The 20,881-nt window shown below is 36.8% G+C and overlaps 1 protein-coding gene across 3 annotated transcripts; it reads left to right on the forward strand.

The window, feature by feature from the left end:
* The first annotated feature begins 227 nt into the window (after positions 1-227).
* On the forward strand, positions 228-20,658 carry Icos (inducible T cell costimulator). Of its 3 annotated transcripts, XM_042667033.1 has the most exons (6): positions 228-348; positions 497-501; positions 13,268-13,598; positions 14,383-14,489; positions 16,343-16,427; positions 18,046-20,658. In XM_042667033.1, the coding sequence occupies exons 1-6, from the start codon at positions 291-293 to the stop codon at positions 18,057-18,059; spliced, it is 600 nt and encodes a 199-aa protein (XP_042522967.1). In that variant the 5' UTR covers positions 228-290; the 3' UTR covers positions 18,060-20,658. The 3 variants fall into 3 exon arrangements, with proteins under 3 accessions (XP_042522967.1, XP_042522966.1, XP_042522968.1); XM_042667032.1 differs by lacking the exon at positions 497-501 and having other exon boundaries at positions 13,263-13,598; XM_042667034.1 differs by lacking the exons at positions 497-501; positions 18,046-20,658 and having other exon boundaries at positions 13,263-13,598; positions 14,383-14,488; positions 16,341-16,425.
* Positions 20,659-20,881: the final 223 nt, after the last annotated feature.

Consider the following 20,881-nt stretch of genomic DNA (forward strand, 5'->3'; position numbering starts at 1 on the left):
AAGAGAAGGGACTGTCTTGTAGAAACCAGGATACAGGTGAAATTTTCATTTGCCTTCATGACCATATCAATAATCTATGGATCATCACTTCATTCCTATAAGCAGAATGCCTCCCCTGTAGCTACTGGCATCAATGAAGAGACAACCCCTGTGCTTGATGGGAGTATGACACTGCAACAACTCCCACAAAACCCACTTCCTTTCCAGCAAACAGAGACAAACAACAATGAACACGAGCACATCATTATTCTTGAACACACAAGAGAGGGCTGCATCTGTTTCTGGCAAACATGAGATCAGACCTCTGGTATTTCTTTGTCTTCTGCTTCCAAATTGAAGTCCTAGCAGGTAAGTGACATATCTTCTACTTTATTTTTTATTATGTTGTAATTGTCAGCATGCAGAAAAAATAGAGAAAGTAGACACCAAACAAAAAGAGAGTCTTGTGTTTTAAAAACAGGAAACAAGTTCAGAATAGTCCAAGCACATGGCGAAGGGCACTCTGTCGTCCATGTCACCATGGATGACTGAGCCTGCCTTGCTGTCTTTGATAGTGTATTTTAACATGAACAAATATGTTCAAAGACCATTAAATTTTAAATTTGCCCGCTTGGAGTTATCTGCCGGTGGATAAAATAGAAGAGTAGCTTCCTATTCTCAGCAAAAGATGAAAGACAAACTGACTTTTGTCAACAGAATGAAAGTCAAATAGCTCTGGCATTTGGACTGGGAATTCTATGGAAGAAAATGAAATGGAATGGTTTCAAAAAAAGGATTTTGATTTAATTCTTTCCTGGATGGTACATTGTTTGAAATGTATAGGCTGCCATTGGGGTTTTATTAATATTAGGTGTCAGGTTTCCTCAAAAGGACAAGGAGGAGTATACGATTAAAAATACTCCTCTATTCCTATATTAAAAAAATCATTCTACAATCTTTTATTCTTTATCTTGGATGGTATATGTCAGAATCTGTATGAATTGTTTAAACAAAGGTACCTATAAGTTACTATGTGTGTTTCTGATGCGTCTTACTCAACACATTTTTGTATTATTTTTCTTTTCTCTTTACTCTGAGTCTTGTTCTTGAGACTGGGATAAATGAAGTGAAGTTAAATGGGGGAAGTTCCATTAATAGAAAATGTAGAGGCAGAACTTCTGGTAGGTATATTCCTATCTAGAAATGTATTTTTCCAGGAGTAAACATTAGTTTCTTCTCCAAAAAATGTCAAAACTAAAATTGGATAAAACCAGTGTTTGATTTGGTGCTGTCTCCAAGTTACTTGAACGCTCTAAAGTAAAAGAGAAATAAGGTTATATTTGGAATCAATCCTAAGAGTCATTCTGGGCTGCCTGCTTGTTAATGATGTCTTTTCTGCCTCCTCATGAAGTCCTTTAGCAGCCTGGGTGGTCTATGAATAACACTGGAATAGAAATTCATCCACCCATTCATCCACTTACTCGCTTGTCCATCCATTCATGCAGCACAGGATCCTTCACACAGAAGGCAATGTGTTAACTGCTATATGTGCAACTATGAGTAGCACCAGGCACCTTCTGCTCTTCTGAAACAAACTGAAGGCTAGGGAATGAAATAAGCAGTCTCATAAACTTGTGATAAATATGGATGAAAAAGTCAGCTATATAAAAGAATATACCAGGGAACCTGACCAGATGGGGTAAGTGTGTGTAGCCGTGGTTGGAGAGCAGGTTTTATTGAAGACTTTTCTTTGGAACTGGCACTAGACATTTGAAAGCTAAGGAGGAATCAATGGGGAGAGAATAGAATAAACGTGGGAAGAAAATCCTATGGTATGGAAAAAGTAAACACAAAGCACACTTTTTTCATTTCAGGAAAGAAAGAAGTAAAGCAAGAGGACTGGGAGAGAGAGATAGCCCAGGAAGGGAAGGAAAGAGGGACAGGGAAGATGAGTCTGGAAAGGAAAACAGAGGCTAGACTACTTACACTGGAAAGATTTTGAATTTTCTTCTGAGAACATTTGTACAAATCATGGCAGGGTTTAGTATGTCCTACTCAAGATATTTGAGTCAGAGTTGCTGTTATTTCTGTAGAAGGATGGATCCAGACGTACATAGCGTCATTACAGGTTGCCAAACTGATAAATAAATCATACTTCTGGAATAATATTTATCTGAGATTCCAAATGAATAAGAGCAAGGATCATTCTCACCTCACAGAAAACTAAGTTATGTGGTGTTCTGCTTTCCAGTCAATTAGGTGTCAGGACTAGGGGCATGAGTGGTAATAGAGGAAATAGCAGTCACCATATTTAAAATAACACTATGCTGCGTAGGCCCAGTATGTCACATTAAGAAAGCAACAACAATAAGCCCAAAGAGCTAAATTCAAGCAAAATAAGCACTTGTGCTTTCTAAGGCAAAGTTGAATTTAGGACATCATAATTACATGTGCTCTCCCTCTTAAGCTACGCCCCTAGAGCTTCTGTATATAGTTTGTTTTTCAGATAGGGTCTTGTAATAACTTTGGCCAGTCTGGCTTGGAACTATGATTGTCTTACCTTTACTTTCTGAGTAGTTGGGACCACAGGCATATGCTATCATGCCCAGTTTGTTTTTGAAATAGGGTTTGATAACTATTGCTTGGGCTGGCTTTAAACCATGACCCTCTTGTCTCCATCTCCTGAGTAGCTAGGATTGAAGAAAGCATGAGTCACCATACCTGGCCTCTGTATTATATTTTTAAGTCTTTACAACTTTGTAGATTTTGTCATGCCTTGAAGATGTAGGCTTTGCCTTCACTCTTTTTTGAAGAAGGAATCAGTCCACAAAAAGCTAAGTGATCATTACATAGTAGCTAATGGTGGAACCAGGGCTATAATCCTAGTGTATTTGACTGCAACATCTTTCTAAACTCTATTGAAGGAGCAGATTTATAAGATGAATCTTATGATGGGAGAGAACTTCTGACCAACTTTGTTGTTGGGTTGGCCAATTATGAAGGTTGGGAATCTTGATATTCTCAGTTTTTGATACATACCTCAATGCAAAATTCAATGAAGGCTTTGAATAATTCTGGAAAAGTAGGAGGCTTTGCCTTGTAGAAGACTCTGGAAGAAACGTGAACCTCTAACTGCATTTGGAAGGGCTTCTTAGGCCTTACAAGCATGATGCCCTGGTGGGTGGTCTGCTGAAAGAAAGACTACTTTCTTGTAGAAAGACTATTCTGAGAGTAATATGGTGAACACAGATGAGTGGGAATGGTGGAGGGCAGAGGGTGCCTGAGCCATGCATGAATCCTATGCAATGTTTGTTCTGGAAGTTGGGAGGGCACTTCTCATAGCCTTGTTGTTTCATTGGGGCTGATGGAAGCAGCCATTCCTGAATCCTGACCCCGCTGGACAAACAGTTGACATGGGTACTCACAGAGCTGGAAGAGAAGTCTGTGGATCTGATTAACCTCCCTTGCAGTGTCTCAAGACTCAGTGACACCCTGGAATTATCCCTTTCAGTATTCATGCTGTATTGAAAAAAGAAATAAAAATGTCCCAAATTGCCCATCTTTAAAACAAACATTTTAAGTAGTTGTACAAAGGAGTTGTCATTAAACAAAGCAGTTCATTAATACAATGCATCTTGGTTAATGTCACTCCTTTCAACATTCTCACCCATCCCTCTCATTATTTTTGATGGATGAATTGAAGGTAGTTCTCCTCGATGTAGCAAACTTGATTTTGTTCCTTCGATATTGATTACCACTAATTTTTCTTGATTTTATTCCTGCAATATAGACATTTATTTTTCTTTGTTGTGACATCTTTTCTTCTTCTTCCTCCTTTCTCCTTTTCCTCCTTCTCCTTTCTTGACGTTTTGTTCACACGATGAAATTTCTTCCTCTAGTAAAATTTGGAAGGTTTCCTAGAGTTCTTAATTTACTAAGTCATAGTCACATGCAGAGGATTATAATTGAGCATTTAATATTTATTCTTTTTTTGTGAGTGTGGGATTGAACCCATGGCATTGCATATTCTAGGCAACATCTCAGTCCTTTTGATTTATTCTTGTAATGAAATAAATATGAGGATCCCCTCACCTGGTGTGCTTTGCTCTCTGCCCCTGCACTGACATCAGAACTTAGAAGTGTTTTTCCTTCCCATTTTCAGCTTAATGTTCTCTCCAACCCCCTCCCCAACCCTCCCCCCCCCCGCCCTCCTGCCCAGCTGCATTGAGAATCCCTGCCCCATGTCTGGGTTTTGTGCAAATGATTTAAAATGACTTTTTCCTTGACACTTAGATCACCTCTCTTCCATGACAGCATCATTCAGGACATTGGCATCTGTCTTATAACCTCTGTTCTGAGCCAGTTGTTGTGGTCTTCAGACCCATTTGGCTTCTTGAATCTCAGCACAGGTGAAGCTGTCTTTATTTAACCCTGCTAGGTGGCTGATAGCTTTCCTGGGACTGGGATTCCTCTTGGACTACTATTTTTTTTATTTTTAAATGTATCTTTATTTTCTTTAAGTAGTTGTACAAAGGAGTTACCATTCAACAGAGCAGTTTAAGGACACAGTGCCTCTTGATCGATGTCACCCGCTTTGGACTGCTTTACCTCTGAGTAGTTTTCATCTAGTGTCTGCTGGTTTTGAGGATTTCATGAGGATAATGAGTGAGGAGTTCTCATTTTTTTTAATTAGTAACTTAAACAACAACAGCAACAACTCTCTACAATTCTGTAGTATTAAAAGCCATTCATTTTAATATTGGAATTTGAAATCCCACTAGCATACAACTCTGTTTCTTTGTGTGTTTTCATTGGGCCTTTTTGATCTACAGACTCAAGCTTTATCTTTATTTGTATTTACTTAGTCATATCTTTTCTTCTACTTTCCCTCCAGCTTTCTAGAGATGTTTATTATTCTCATGTAAGATGTTAAATCCCTACGTCTCTCATCTTTAGTAAAATAAATGGTGCTTGTAACTTGGGTTACTTGTTAACAACTACTTTAGATAAAAAGGAATGTGAAAGTGTCTAAATTTGCAGGAGCATATTCCCACTTCTTGGATGAAACAAAATAAGTTGTGTTGGGAAGATCCAATTTCTCATCCCAGCTTTACTCCCAGTAAGATCTATAGCCTTGCTTGACTTAAAAAAAATACTTGATAAGAAATGTACGTTGCTCATGTAACTGTAACCCCTCGGTACAGTATTTTCACAATAAAGAACTTATTTAAAAAATACAGATGTAAAGTGAGCGAAAGCTACAATTTATGTCTCCTTATTCTAAGTTGGGATGAGCTGGAGAAATCCATTTTTTGATTAACAGCTCAGGTGTTCGCTGAACTCATAATTAAAGGTCTTTTTATTTTGTACTATCCACTGCTAATGAAAAAAATTCCATGGAAGTGTTTGATTTCACTCATTTAATTGTAGTCGAAGTTTCTTATCTACATGAATCCATTTCTGCAGGCAGGAAAGTTACAACACAATCACTGGGAGCTGACACTGCCAGGGCAAGGACTCAGACTGTTTTCAAGTTTCAATACATGGAGAAGCTTAATACACAATGGTTAATGAATAAATAGCTACAGAAATTAGTGTGAAGCACACACAATTGCATATTAAAGAAATGATCTTGTATTTTTGCCTGTAGGATATAACCCTTCCAATCATGGAACATGTGTGTTTAAAACTACTCCTGTATTTGTGGCAAAAATATGCCTAATGTACTTTGAAAGAGAAGAAATATCTGAAAAGCACTATCTTTAGTTTAATGTTAAAAATGTCTTATTTCATAGCACATCCTTTTAATATTAAGATTTACTTTCTTTAAAATGAGAAGCTGGTCTAAATTATTGGGCAAAGAGGTTCATTCAGCTATGTAGCCTCTGGGATCATATTTATGTAGGTTCAAATTATGGCTCTACTGCATATTGCTTTATTAATTTGGACCAGTTATTCCAGCCTTAGTTTCCCTTTCTCAAAACATAAGGACTTAAAAGGTGATTATGAGAAGAAAGTGATATACTTCCTACATTATACTTAACATAGTACCCTACACATAAGAAGCACTAAATACTTATTATGTGGATACTCCTGAAAGCTATTGGGGTTCCAAGAATTATCTGGCATCATTCAGTTTCAGTCTTTGCCTGTGAACTGGGAAATAAGTGTTCCCTAGCACTTAGCAAATGGTATCTCTTGTTCAACTTTTCTTATTCCTCTCCTAGGCTCCTCTCCTAGGCTCATTCTAAGGGCATTTTACAATGTCATACATAGTTTCCATGTTCCTTTATTTATCCATTAAAAATACTGTTTAGCTGGGCACTGGTGGCTCACACCTATAATCCTAGCTACTCAGGAGGCTGAGATCTGAGGGTCATGGTTCAAAGCCAGCCCAGGCAGGAAAGTCCGGGAGACTCTTATATCTAATAAAAACACTAGAAAACTGGAAGTGGCTCTGTGGCTCAAGTGATAGAGCGCTATCCTTGAGCTGAAGAGCTCAGAGATAGCTCCCAGGCCCAGAGTTCAAGCCCCATGACCATCACCACCACCAACAAAAAACCCCAAACCCTCCAAAACAAAAAATATTGTTGAGTTTCTAATGTAACAGTTCCAGGTCTTGAGGTTATTTAGACAACTATGGTGCAGTCCTTACCAATATAGCGATCTTGGCTAAATGAATAAGACAAGAATAATTATGACCCAGTATTACTTGAATTATGAATGTGCCAATTGGAGCCAAGTATTGTTAAGAGGGTAGAGTTAGGACCCTGGGGGAATCCCAGGAATACCTAAAGGAGAGGAGTTGACATTTAAAAATGACTCTTAAAGAGAGAATGAAAGTTTCTATCAGACAGAGGATGCTTAGTTTGCGAGAACAGAAGTACTGAAGTGAAAAGAATGGTCAAAAACATCAGTGTGGTTTGAAGGATTGTGAAAGTATTTTGTGTCATGCCAAAGTGATTGGATTTTTACCTTATACGCAACAGGGAGCCCTTAAAACAGCTAACTGTAAGGCTTTCAGAAACCCAATTTTGGGAGCAGCATGGAGGAAGTATATGGAAGGAAGAACCTGATGTCAGGAAGAAGCTGGTTCTATAGTTGAAGTAGAGAGGAAAAAGACCTGGATTAGCAATGGGAAAAAAGACAAAAGATGGAACTCAAGATGTATCTAGGAGCTGAAGTCAACTGTACTTAATGACCAATTTGATGAAGAAAGTCAGGGAGAGAGAGAAAGGAAGACTGAGGGCCCTAGTTCCAGTCTAGTGACTCCTTAAATTATAAGTGAACATTGAATTCAGTTTGGAAATGTTGCACTTCATGTGTTTAGAGTATATCCAGAGAGATATACAGAGAGGAATTAGAAAAAAAAGACTGATGGGCCAAGCTGTAGATTAAAAACCAAAACAGGTTTCTATGATTAAAACTAGAGCTGAAGATATAAATGAATTAACACAGCAAACCTCTCATTCATGTGTCCAAAGAGCTGTGCCCAGCAACTAAGAAATAGAGAGCAATGTGTGCCTTAGGGATGGTAAGGGGAAACAAAGGAGGCAACAATGCTTGATAAGAAATGTACTCATTACCTTGCCCAAGTAATTGTAACCCCTCTGTACGGTATTTTCACAATAAAAAAATTTATTAATAAAAAAAGGATGTGGATTAAACCCTCTCTCCCTCCCTCCTAGGTTCATTTAATCTGTGATTTCCCTAATCGGAAAATTTTAAATCAATGGCAGTGGAATAACTAACAAAGTATCTGATTTGCAAATTAATTACTTGGTGAATATTGCTGAAGACTTTTGTAACACCTCTGGGAGTCTCTATTTTTCACAAAGAAAATACACTTCTAACCAAGAGAAAATGAATCCTCCATTTTCTTATTGAACACATTTAGAGAACCAAGGGTTGTTTTGTCTGCCTTCGAGAGTTCCTTGGAGAGTAAAAGGGAATTCACGCTCGTGTGTGTGTGTGTGTGTGTGTGTGTGTGTGTGTGTGTGTGTGTGTATTCTTTTTGGTTATTTTTTGGCTTTATCTTCCTTTTTTCACATTTTTTACATTCTTTCTTCTAAATGTTTGGAATTTAAATTGGATGGAGTTTATTTTACCGATCCTCCTACATCTTTAGGCTCTATCACTTCTTGAAGTCCCAGATGACTTTCAGTCATAATTAAAGTATAGAGATGCTACATATTTAATAATCTACTGGCCAAGATTCTAAAAGTATTAGCTAGCTGCTTCATGAGAAAATGATTTTGATGGAGGGTGAAAAAGTTGTAGGAAGCACATTTTTAGCAATGCCAGAATTTCTTAGTGAAAGATCAAATGTCACTAAAATCTAATGTAAGCATTATAATTATTAGAACGTCAACTCTCATGCCACATTCCATGCTGTGCTAAGCTAGGGCTTATCATTGTTTGATTATAGAAAATGTGTTTAATAAGCACTATCAATAACTGCAGACTCAGGAGATCTTATCTTTCTATCATTCAGAGACTTTTGTGGTTAAATGTCTGAGGTAAAGAGAATAAAGTCACGCTGTTGATCCGTTTTGCACCTCCTCCCCTCCCCCACATGTCATAAGTATTCTCTAAATTTTTCTCCAAAGAATATTTTAACCAGGAATAATGCAACTGTCTGCAAGGAATTCTAGCCAGATTATTTTCTTTCTTCTGTTTTTAATGTATATATATATATATATATATATATATATATATATAATCTTTAACTAGTTGTACAAAGAAGTTGTCATTTAACAAAGTAGTTTATGAATACAATAGATCTTGATCAATGTCATTCCTTTCAACATTCTCATTTCATCCTTTCCCTACCCACCTCTTCCCTCACTCTTCTTGATTTTGGAGGATATACATTAGATTCTTGACTGCATTCCCTTCTTCTTCTCCTATGCATTTGTTGATTCCTTCTTCCTTGACCTCACTCCACCCCTTTTGGGTACCCACTTCACAGTGTTTTGTTTTGCTAAACTTTGGTTTTGTCCTTCTAAAGAATTACACAATTTGAGTTCTCCCTTAAATCTACTGTATTCCAATAAATGCACTTATATACACTTGTATACCACCCAAAGTATTTACTTGTAAATTGATAAGCTAAACCTATTAGCCAGATTATTTTATATTGAGAAATGAAAATAGTTAAGATACTTAAAAGAAACAACTTGCAAATAGACTTTTCTGAACCATGGTGCAATTCTCTGGGGGATGATCTTCCTCCAGAGATTTTCTCATCAGACTTCTAAGAGAGACATGCTCTTATCTTTGCAAAATCTAAAGACTTAAAAAACTTGGCATAAAATTCTGATTCTAATTTTGAAAACATTATTTGTCTATTGTGCATGTATGGAAAAGTAATGACTATATCAAAGACAATGGGAGAGGAGATATTTTGAAACAAGATTTTATAATATTTATGTTATATATAATTGTTGTGTAATATACACCTATAATATTTATTATAATATTTAAAATATAATGTAATGTTTTTTATACTAGGTGAAGAAAATATAAGTGTGAGAGAAAGGAAGAAACAGAAACAACAAAAGACTGATGAGGGGAACATTCAAAATTTGTAGCTGCTTGTACAGCAATGGAATTAATTAAACAGATTTGACATACTACCACTCAAAACAGACAGCGGGTTTAAATCCTAATGGTTCCATACAGTATTCCAGGTTGAATATTAGGCTTGGAGATAAGAACATCCAAAGGGAGTAGAGAAAAGAGTTTAGACTCTTCTATCATTGTAAGATATTAATGTATTCAGATTTCCCCTAAGTTGTCTATTAATTGGCAATCATTTTCATTAGGGATATTCTCTTTCTGATTTTTTTTTTCTGAATGCTACCAAAGGCTAAGGAGAATTGCTAGGTCAGCATATCAGGTCTTTGAGTGCCAATACAATCTTGAGGAAATTGATTAGCTATCATGGCTGAAAATATTGAAATTGTAGACTTAGAGTTGTCAATTTTTTCTTGAGAGGAAAATGAAACATTAGATATATGAAAGCTTGAGCCTTCTCATCCTACATTTAATAATAAAAAAGAGGACTCAGATAGATTTTAGATTATCACAATAATTAAAACTGAATAATTTAGAGTGTCCACTAGAAATGACACATTGGAGCCACCCACTGATTTCAATGGCACACACTCAGCACTGCCAGACAAGCAAAACTCAATCCTTCATCACCTTCCTAAATACTTTTGTGGGCAAGAAAGATAGTCTCCTTTATTTAAACATTTCCTGATTTTTCTTGGGGGTGGGGATATCCCATCAGAAGAGAAGATAATGGAAAGTTGGCTTCTTTTTCAAGGAACTCCTCTAAGGGCTAGGTTTTATTCATCTTGGTTGTTAGAAATCTCATCCTTAATCCACAGAAAATACGTGCTGGAAAGTACTTCAAGATAATTTTCTTTTGCTTTGTCTCACAATGCAAGTGGCACCTGTTTCCTTGAGAATCAAGGCATTGTGTTCCCACTATTACATGTCACCTTGTGTTGGGTTGTAGGTCCCCAGGTGTGCTCAAAATGGAGAAAGTGCTGACAAAATAACCCTAAGAAGAAGAGAATGCTTCTTGCTTATTTTGTGTACCCAATGGCCAGCCCAAGACACTTTTGCTCCAGGATCTCTTTGTGGTTTACTTGCTGTCACTCTAAAGTCTCTGGGAAATTTGCTCTAAACATGTCCAAAGGAACTGAGAACCAGTTTTATCTTCCTCAGCAGAGTTAGACACAGGAGCATCAAACTAGCAGCAATGCAACATAATGCACTTCAGAAAACTAGTCCCCAAGAAAATTGCCGGTGCAAGAGATAAAACTAGCATCATTTTCTTTTGCATATTTGGAGCATTAAAAAAACGTGAAGCAGTCCAGAGTCACCCAAAGTGATTTTAATGTGTCTAATAATCTGCACAAAGGTCAGATTACTTCTGGTTTAAATGTACTCCAAGGATATAACTCTTGGGAAACAAAGCTTATCAAGGAGAATGCTTTCCACTAGATTCTTTACCTTGCAGAACCTGGGAGATAAAATGTAAAGACAAAAGTTTGAGCCTGGAAGAACAATGAATGCTCTAGAACAAAAAGTACCTTCTAAATTCTACTTATCTCTCTGGATTCTAGGTTCTGGGTTCTGTATCAGTTTTTTAACTTGGCAATTTCCCTTCTTTGGGGGGGTCAACTATTTAATCCTTTTAATATTACTTTTAGACATTTGTTTAGTATTTGGTTTTCTTTTTGAATAATTTATACAACTACAATTAGAAACTGAAGTGTTTGTTTTTGCAATCAAATCCCCCATCTAAAAATCGGTTCCCTAGGAATATAAAAAATTTAATGAAAGCCTAGCAATATTAAGAAAAATACATCTCTATAAATCTATAAGTAAACACATTGGTGGCATGCAAGTGCTTACAAATGAATTAACTAAAGAATAGTATACTCTATGGAGATCTGAAATAGTATAGTTTTTAAGAAAAAAATAGGTCAAAGCCCAACAAAATCAGTACCAGGTAATTGATACATACGGGAGGCAGGTGGGGGAAGGGGAGACTGGGAGAAGCATGAAGAGGAAAAAGAGGAGAGAATGCAGTCAAGAATTCACTGCATATACCACAAAATTAAGAAGAGTAAAGGATGGGGAGGGTCAAACAAGTAAGGGGGGGTGAGAATGTTGAAGGCAGTTGACACTGATTAAAATGCATTGTATTCATAAACTGCTTTGTTAAGTGACACCTCCTTTGTATACTTACATAAGATAAAAAATTTAAATAAAATACAAGTAATTGTAACAAATATTAAGTGAAGTTAAGAAAATAAAAGCAGAGATGTGGACAAATGGGTCCTCCTTCATGCTGCTAGTCAATATAATAATTAGAGCACTTCTTTAAGAACACAGCATGGCAGGATATACTGTTATAGTAATGTTTAAACGTTGTGATCAAATACCATACTACTTCAAAGGTGGAAAATACTGAACATAACCACAATATATAATTAGTGGATTAATTTAAATACATTATCATGGATTAATATGGCAGTCCTGTGGATAGTATGAAAGAAGGGTAATTATCCGGCTGGCATGTAGCTCAATGGTAGAATACTTGTCGAGTACATTCAAAGCCCTGTGTGAAATCTCTAGCATGGTTAAAACAAAGATAATTATAAAAATAATGGAGTGTTGACATATACCATTAAAAATAGTGAAAAAAGAATATGTTTGCTATTTGAAATAAGAATATACATGGAAGATAAAGAGCAAAAATGCAAAGCATTATTTCTATTTCACTGAAGGACTGAATATGTTTCCTAGAAATTCTTCATGCTTATTTAATCTCAAGAAAAAAGAGAGATTTGAAAATTTAATAATTTCCTCCAACAATTTCAATATTAAGCTGTCATAAATAAAAAGAATAAAAGAGGAAAAAAGAAGGAGCAATTTGAATTGCTAAGCTAGTAGCTCAGAATCTGTCACCAGGCTTTTCTATCTTAGTATCTTCCTCCTGTGATTTCCATGTAGTTCACAAAAAACAATCTTAGTTCCCATGAGTGCACACTTCATTTACAAAAGCACAAAAAGCAAGCAAAAATCTAGGGCTTTACCATTATCATCAGTTTTGATTCAGTCATCTGTGAAGCAGGTTCAGAGAAAACATACTAATATTGTTTAAGCATTATCAAACCATAGTCTAATGTAAATATCTATTTTCATAGAATCATTCCATTTTAGCTCCAGTCAGAATTTTTTTTAAGATTTTCTCTTCCATTCTTAAACATATTCCTACAAATTATTCCTTGTTTAGCTAAGTGATATTTATACTTGAATTGAAATTTTAAAAGTCACTTTTTGAAAGGGCATTTTCTGGTCTTCCAATGAAAATTATAATCCATCCCATCCCTACCACGCACTATTCCATTCCTAGCATAAAGTATGGTGCATCATTACACATTCTTTTGTTAGCCATCTGTCCCCATTGTGGAAGAGGGTAGAGACTAAATCTTGTTGACTCATACTATCTAAATATGCTATTTGATACATGATATCATGTAAGACAAGTACATTTCTGGGTAGGTTTATTTTTTTTTTCTAGAATGCAGCCTCATCTTTTGTCATGTTCTATTTTTATGTGTTTGGATGGGAAGTTCTTTCACTTTGGTGCAATAGACTTTATGCAAAGAAGAAATTACTTTTATACTTAAGTGTAATAAGTAGGATAGCATATCATAAAGTGTCACTTTTTCTTTGTTTGCTTTCTTTTTATCCAGGAGGAATCAATGATTCTGCCAAGGAAGAGATGTTTACATTCCACAATGGAGGAGTACAAATTTTGTGCAAATACTCTGAGATTGTCCAACAGTTTAAAATGCAACTACAGAAAGGGGAGCAAACACTCTGTTATCTCTCGAAGACCAAAGGAAGTGGACCCATCATATCCACTAAGAATCTGAAGTCCTGCCAACCTCAGTTAGCCAACAACAGCGTCATTTTTTTCCTAAATAACTTGCATAGCTCTCATGGCTATTACTTCTGCAAGTTATCAATTTTTGATCCTCCTCCTTTTCAAATAAAGATTATTAGTGGTGAATATTTGCATATTCACGGTAAGACATTGTTTTCATCCTTGGGGCCTTAGAATACATACATATTTTGACAACTTTCTCCCTAATGAAAACAAATAAATGGCACCTTTCATGTTTGAATTTACTTAGATGTAGCTGACAGGATCATTTTTAATGAAATACACAAGAGATGATTTATTAATACAGTAATAATTGATTTTTATTATTGGTAACGTACAATTTAACCACATAAAACTGTTGAGCTAGAATAAGGTCATATTACTTTAAAATATCCAGATTGTAGCGTAGTGGCTACTGTCTCCATACTCCTAAGTTATACAGTAACTTTGTGTTGGGTTTGTGGAATAAAATGAGGTGAAAAAAGTCATATTTTTTTTGTCAAGGTACTGGTAGCTCATGTCTATAATCCTATCTATTCAAGAGGCTGAGATCTGAGAATTAGAATTTGAAACCAACCTAGGCAGAAAAGTCAATAAAAACACTTACCTTTAGTTAATTAGGAAATAAAAATAATGACTGGTTTATACCAAAACATTTTCTATATTTTGTAAAAATAGAGAAAGGCCTTTTCTATTAACCATAGTTGTAAACATCCTTAAATGATCTTTTATGGTCTAGCGTTTTGCTGTATCACTGGAGGGAGGGTATTAACGTTCACTGGATTTCATCACTGTAATGAAGAAAAGCTTTACTTGGTTAAACAGGTCCTTTAAATATTATGAAGGAATCTACAATGCAGCATGAAAGAAGAGATTTGGTCCTCAGATTTTTACATTAATGTACTGATTTTTTTCCCCTAACCCAGAATCGCAGCTTTGTTGTCAGCTGAAGTTCTGGTTACCTATAGGATGTGCAGCTTTTGTTGCAGTATGCATCTTTGTATGCATATTTATATTTTGGTTTACAAAAAAGGTGAGCAGTTTGTATTTTTTCTTTCATCTATTTTCCTATTTTCTGACTCATCAAAAAAAATGCACATTACTCTTATCGGAGCAATTTGAACAAGTAGACAATTCCCTTTTTCTAAGATGTACTACTAATGAAACTAATAACTTCGAATGGGGCTTGTTTATTTGTTTATTTCATAGATAATTCATTCCAAAAAGGACTACATGGCTTACAGAGATATGTTTACACTACTATTATTAAAAAAATAGGTAGAAAACTAGGGCCAAAGGGAGACAGATTTTCAGCACGGAGGTTAAAAATGTAAAAATAAATGCCTCTGATTTTTAAAAAAAAATATTAGAGGTGAATTGTGCTTAGTTGAACACAACCTACCCAAAAGTCAGGGAAAAGATGACAATAATTAGCTTTTGCATGTCATTTAATTGTTATATTAAGAAAAACAGTAAAAAGTCTTAGAAGGTACCAGTAGTAGAAATTGCCAACTTCTTTACATGATACGTTTTTAGACTCCTTAATGTGAAAAGAAACTGCTGAAAAGCTATTCAGAACAGTAAAACAACAGTGACATAAAAATTTCTCTGTGGAACAATTGTTTTAGTTGTTTACGTCACAGGTGTTCAATCAAAAAACTTAAATCATTCTGCCTATTTTGTGAGTATGCAAGTAGTCATATGTATGCCCCTCTGGTACTGGGTCAGGCAGGATGTGTGTCTGTGCCAGTCTAGACTTTTATTTTTTAATTTAAATTTTATTGTAAAAGTGATGTACAGAGGGGTTGCAGTTACATAAGTAAGGTAGTGAGTATATTTCTTTTAGAACAGTACTATCTCCTTCCTCCTTTTCTCTCATTTTCCCTTCCTAAGTCCCTTCCCCCTCAAGTTGTAAAGTTCATTTCCAGCATAGTATCTAGTGAATAACACTGTAGAATTGTTTCACCCTTTGTCTCACCATTTATGATTCCCTTTCCCTTCCCCAAATTGGAAAATCTTTTTTTTTTTTTTGTTGGTCATGGGTCCTAAACTCTGGGCTTGGGCACTGTCCCTCAGCTCTTCAGCTCAAGGGTAAGGCTCTACCACTTGAGCCACAGCACCACTTCTGGCTTTTTCTGCTTATGTGGTGCTGAGGAATTGAACCCAGAGCCTCATGCATGCAAGGCAAGCACTCTACCAGCCCCCAGAAAATCTTATATACAAGACAAAGTGTACAGAAATAAAAAAAAAAAAAACAGTGACCACAGGGAATAAACCAAAGGAGAATAAAGAAAAAAGAAACAATTGCAAACAGCACAATACAAAACCTCTTGTTTCCATCTTGTTTCCTCTTGTTCATTTTGATAAGCATCATTTTATATGGCCATTGCATATAGCTATTGAGCCATTGTGATCCTCTCCTAAGAATATTCTCTTTTGTTCTCAGTGTATTAATGCTTAAAGTGCTGTTTAATGTTGTTTAATCATGTCCAAGTGTAATTATTATTATTACTATTCCTTTGGTTAACTTGTAGATTTATAGACTTTGACAAGGAGGCAAAGAGGAAAGAGAATGAGGTAGGACCCACAATCAAGGTCTACTAGGGAAGTAGGATAATCAAGGTAAAATAGAGGAAGTTCCACCACAGACTCTTTCACTTGAAAATCTTTTGTCTATTTTTCTTTTAGAGTCTATAGTGAGGAACCTAAGCTCATCATTGCACTTTTGTCATCTTTATCACTTTAACACTTTATCACTTTATCACTTTATCACTTTATCACTTTAACAAAGGATAGGAAGCAGCAAAAACAAAACAAAACAAAAACAAACTTGGAGGTGGGAAAAGAGCTAAAGACAAAACCTGTTTCTTTTTCTTTTTCTTTCAGAAGTATGGATCCAGTGCACCTGACCCTAATAATGAATACATGTTCATGGCGGCAGTAAAGACAGCTAAAAAACCCCGGCTCGCAGGTATAGCTCCACTTTGGGGACTTGGATAAGGAAGAGAGTTCTTCATGTGAAACCTGGATGTGTTTTCTTAAAACAAAGGAAAATGTCCCTGAGATTTAATCTGAATATGTGAAAAATCTTTAAGCTTAGGTGAATTTCTATCCTCTGAAGTATATTCAGTATGTGTGTAAATCACTATGCAAAATAAACAAAAAATTCACAGGTCATGACTATAGCAAGAAAATTTTCCACTCAGTATTTTGAAAAATTGGGATGATTCTAAGACTTCTTTGTTGAAAAGGTTTTTTAAGTCATAACAGGCATTTATTGAGTGAGGTATTATGGGGATTAGGTGGGTAGGTGGGACTATTAGACTGAGAGTAGGGAGAGAGATGTAGGCTCATGCCACGGTTGAGGTGGGGGGATAGATGAGAAGAACTTGATGAACCTGCTCAGTTATTTCCATGTAAAGTCTGTTCGGGAAGTTTAAAAAACTTGGATGGCTTCAAGTATCCTAGCCATCTGTTCTGTTGAGTTATAATGGGGTGCTGTGGAATTTGAGGAACATCAGAAAGTTTGAAGTGCCCATTGTGGAAACTTATGCATCTCATGGCTGTAAGGTGGAAGACAAAGGGACAGAAGTCATTGGATCGTTGCCACTGCTCATTTGTTAAGGGACACCCATGTTGACTGTGTTGTCATACAATAACAGCAGAAAAAGGAGCCAAAAATACATCTTTAGTCCATCACCTCTTCTTTTGTTTTAAATGATAGAAATTGATGTTCCATATTGTGATTCCTTTGCATTTCCAGTAACAGCCTAGATTTGACACTTGTAGAGAGATTTATTCTGTTGATTTGCTACTGAAAAATGCATATTTTATCTCATTCATTGTCCTCATATCAGTGTAGTTTGACTTAATTGGGTTGCTAAAAGCAAAGTCTGAGATAAGGACTTGGGTATAAGTAATTTAGGTGAGAGGTGATCCCAGAAAGCTGGGACTGGGGGTAGTCAAACAGGCAAGACAACCAGGCAAGTAGATGCTTAGGGTGCATTACTCAAGTATCAGCTCTGGGTTCACAGGGTGAGACCTCCTGGGACCTCTTTTGGAAGTGTAGAGGCTTCCCAAAATTGCTCTGGTTTCACCTCCCCTGGTTTGGAGGGGCCTGTAGGTAGTATTACCTTTTCCCCATCTCTGAGTTGAACCCTGTGCTCTCAAGGAAACTGTTCTTAAGCTTAAAGAGGAAGCCAGATGCCAGAAGAGCAGTGAGATGACAGAAGCAAAGCAGTCAGCACAAGCAGAATGGACCACTTGAGTAGCAGTTAGAACCAGGGATGGACTGGTTAAAAGGGAAGCACTTAGACAATGACTACTAGAAGTATAGAATAGTTGGTTGGGTGAAACTTCATGGGAAATGAGGAGCTGGTGTTGGGTGTCAGAAAGAATATGAGTTCAGATGGAGCATGTACCTGTGGAAGTGGAGGTGTATGTGTGTGTGTGTGTGCGCGTGTGCGTGTGTGTGTGTGTGTGTGTGTGTGTGTGTGTGTGTGTATACCAGGGCAAAATGAAAAGGCTCATTGAAGGGAAGTGACCCACGGAGAGATTTTTAAAGAATATATGTCAAATTTTTGTTACAGATGTGACCTCATAATCTGGAACTCTAACATCCAGCTATTGGCCCATTACCTCCAAACTTGAAGTGAGAAATTTCATTACCTAGACCACAGAGCATTGATTTGACTACCTGCATCTCCTGCTGGTGTTTTGTTCACTGGACCAGAGACTGTCAGACAATAGGATCTCAACAACTGCCTCGGTATTGCTGAGTTCTCTCAAAACCAACATCCTTTTGCAATTAGCCTTAGAGAAGACCCAGCTCACGTGTGCTCAACAAACAGACCTCATTGGGGTAGAATCTTCTCTCTCCACCTCTGCTCCTAGCAACACACCAGCCAGTAAAACAAACACATCCACAAAAATATTTAAAGGCTGCCAAGGCGTATTCATCTGCCAAGCAAATGGGCAGCCAAGGACCAGCTCTGTCCTTGTTTTCAGACTACATCTTCTTTCTGGGGAATGAACATTCCTTTAAAAATCAGACAGTAGAGGGAGATGCTTCACAATCGTAGCCATTTTCTCTCTGAGATGTATGTTATTCTGTACTAATAGATGAATACTTGCACAACACTATCTTCCAGTTTCTGAATTCCAATTGACCAGTCCACAGAGGATTTAGATGTTTTCTCTTGCCTTCAATTTTCCTTTAAAAATTACTCCTACAAGTCTGCTCGACAGCCTGCAGCCCCTCTACTTAAGGGAGCTATGTCTACGTTTTTCCTTTGTTGCTCAAACATAGATACTTCCTAATGAGTATAATTTGCCCACATTCTCCGTACAAACATTTCTGTTTGCTCTGCAAAACATCTTATTTCTCCAAATTCAGTTAAAATGGTTTACTTGGTTGACATTAGTGGTAGGAAACATTAGCCAGAATTCAAAAGCAACTTCGTTTTATTATCTTGTTTTCTACCATTGTCTATGTTTCCATGGTGCTATTCATCACAAGCTTGGCTATTTTTTGTATATTAGAAAACTGCAAACAATCAAAATAGTGTCTAGTCACCAAGCATTCTCCTCAGGGTAAGAACGAATTACTCACTTAGCCCACACATTGAACAACCTGAAGGTTGTTGTGAAATTTCAGGTATGCCACCTCTGGGCTTAACAGGTCAAATGGTCCTGGTGAGCCTGGGCTGAAGCTATAAGGCTGAGGGATTACGTTGAACTAGGATCATCCAGATGTTTTAGGTTGAAGTCACCCTGAGAATCAGTGATCTCTCTGCATTTGTACTTCTGGGATTTGGAGAGAAGTTAGGGTACATTCCCTTTCCCAGAAACCAGGCAGCCTGGAAACAAGCCCTGGCCTTTTAAGATAGACTTGTTTAGAATACGATTTGGCTGGAAAGATTCTTAAATATATGTAATATGATTATTCTTAGCTGGTGAATATTGTTTCCATTTTCTGTCCACATATCCCAAGCTTCTGAAATAGCCAAGGTGTATACAATATTTTTTTTTGTAAAAAAATGAGAAAATGAGATTGTTTAGTAGTCTTAAGTTCATAGTTACCTGCTTCATACCTTGTTTACTTTAAAAGTGAGACCTGGTGTATCATGATATATACTTGTTAAGCATGTGTAATGCTGGTTGTGTACAGTACAGTACTGAACCTGTAATTTGAATCAAGTATGTGTCTCTGTGGTCAGCTAGCTTGGGTGACCTGGCTGGCTTTGCAGAGGTATTTCTCTCTGGATGGGGGTAGGCATGGGGAGGATGGCTTTCATGGTGGCCTGTCTGGCCTTGTTGTCCCAAGCTGGACATCCTGAATATTGAACATTTCAAAATGAATAATTGAAGGACAAAATTCCTGTGAAATAAAAACTAGTTTGAGAGACGCCACCCATGGAGTTGGTTTTAAATAGCAGTAGGAGTGAACAAATAAACCTTTCATAATAGGTAACTGAAAATACCTCGCAGTGTCTTCTTGGGGGCAGGGAAATAATTACTTTAGCCTACCATTTGCTAATTTGATCTTGTTCTTGCATGATGTTGAACCTTGTATGGGAGTGTTGCTTCTGTTATCTATTCTTCTTTGTAAAATTGGTCATGACCACGACCTCATAAAACAGTTAAGGCACAGTTAAGTGAACACTTCTTTCCCTGTGAGTTTCTGAACAGACATCTGATCACCTCTAAATAGTGTGCACTTCCTATAAAAAGAGAAAAAACTGCCCAACACGGCTGCACATGCAATCACCCATATCAGCTGATCTTGGTACACAGTGACTATCTCATCCTCAGATTGCATGGAGATTTTTTTCCCTCTTGCCTCCATAATGTATTTAATCGTCAAAAATTATGCTTAGAACCTTCCTTTGCACTTAATTTCCTGGTGCCTGTAGACTCTTTTGGTTTGAACAGTTTCTTAGCCTTGGTTCTTCGTGAATGAAGATTACAAGCAGTTATTTTGTACATTGTCCCTTGTTTGGGTCAATCTGACATCTCGCTATGATTAAAGAAGATCAGAGTATTTATCATCCGCGGGAATAACACAGAAGCGGTATTGCACTCTTATAATTGCACCCTATAGTGCAGCTCACAATTTGGATTTGTTGTGTCTATGGAGCTTCTCCATTGTAAAGCAACTCTGTCCCCCTTTACAGCTAATAAACCCAGATTGTGGGAAAATACTTTGAAACATTGTAAATCTTCTGCTCCTTTTCAACTTATTCTTTTGTTATCTTTGCATGGTATCATGATGTCATCATATTCAATGAGTATAAGTTTGGTCCTATCATTAGATGTTTTCATGCTGACTTGTTCCATCTTGGGCCAGCAGGAGCACTATCAAACTGGGTCTCAGGGTTCTCCTTTAGAATCCCATCATTCTTTCTGTACGTCATTGCTTTCCAG

Source organism: Dipodomys spectabilis, unplaced genomic scaffold, assembly GCF_019054845.1.
Source record: "Dipodomys spectabilis isolate Male_0828 unplaced genomic scaffold, ASM1905484v1 ptg000373l, whole genome shotgun sequence".
NCBI lineage: Eukaryota > Metazoa > Chordata > Mammalia > Rodentia > Heteromyidae > Dipodomys > Dipodomys spectabilis.

Excerpts from the sequence above, each read along its gene's own strand:
- Icos (XM_042667033.1), top strand. The coding sequence starts at position 291 with ATGAGATCAGACCTCTGGTATTTCTTTGTCTTCTGCTTCCAAATTGAA. Across the intron at positions 13,599-14,382 it reads TGAATATTTGCATATTCACG|AATCGCAGCTTTGTTGTCAG; the intron begins GTAAGACATTGT and ends CCCCTAACCCAG. Across the intron at positions 14,490-16,342 it reads TATTTTGGTTTACAAAAAAG|AAGTATGGATCCAGTGCACC; the intron begins GTGAGCAGTTTG and ends TTTTTCTTTCAG.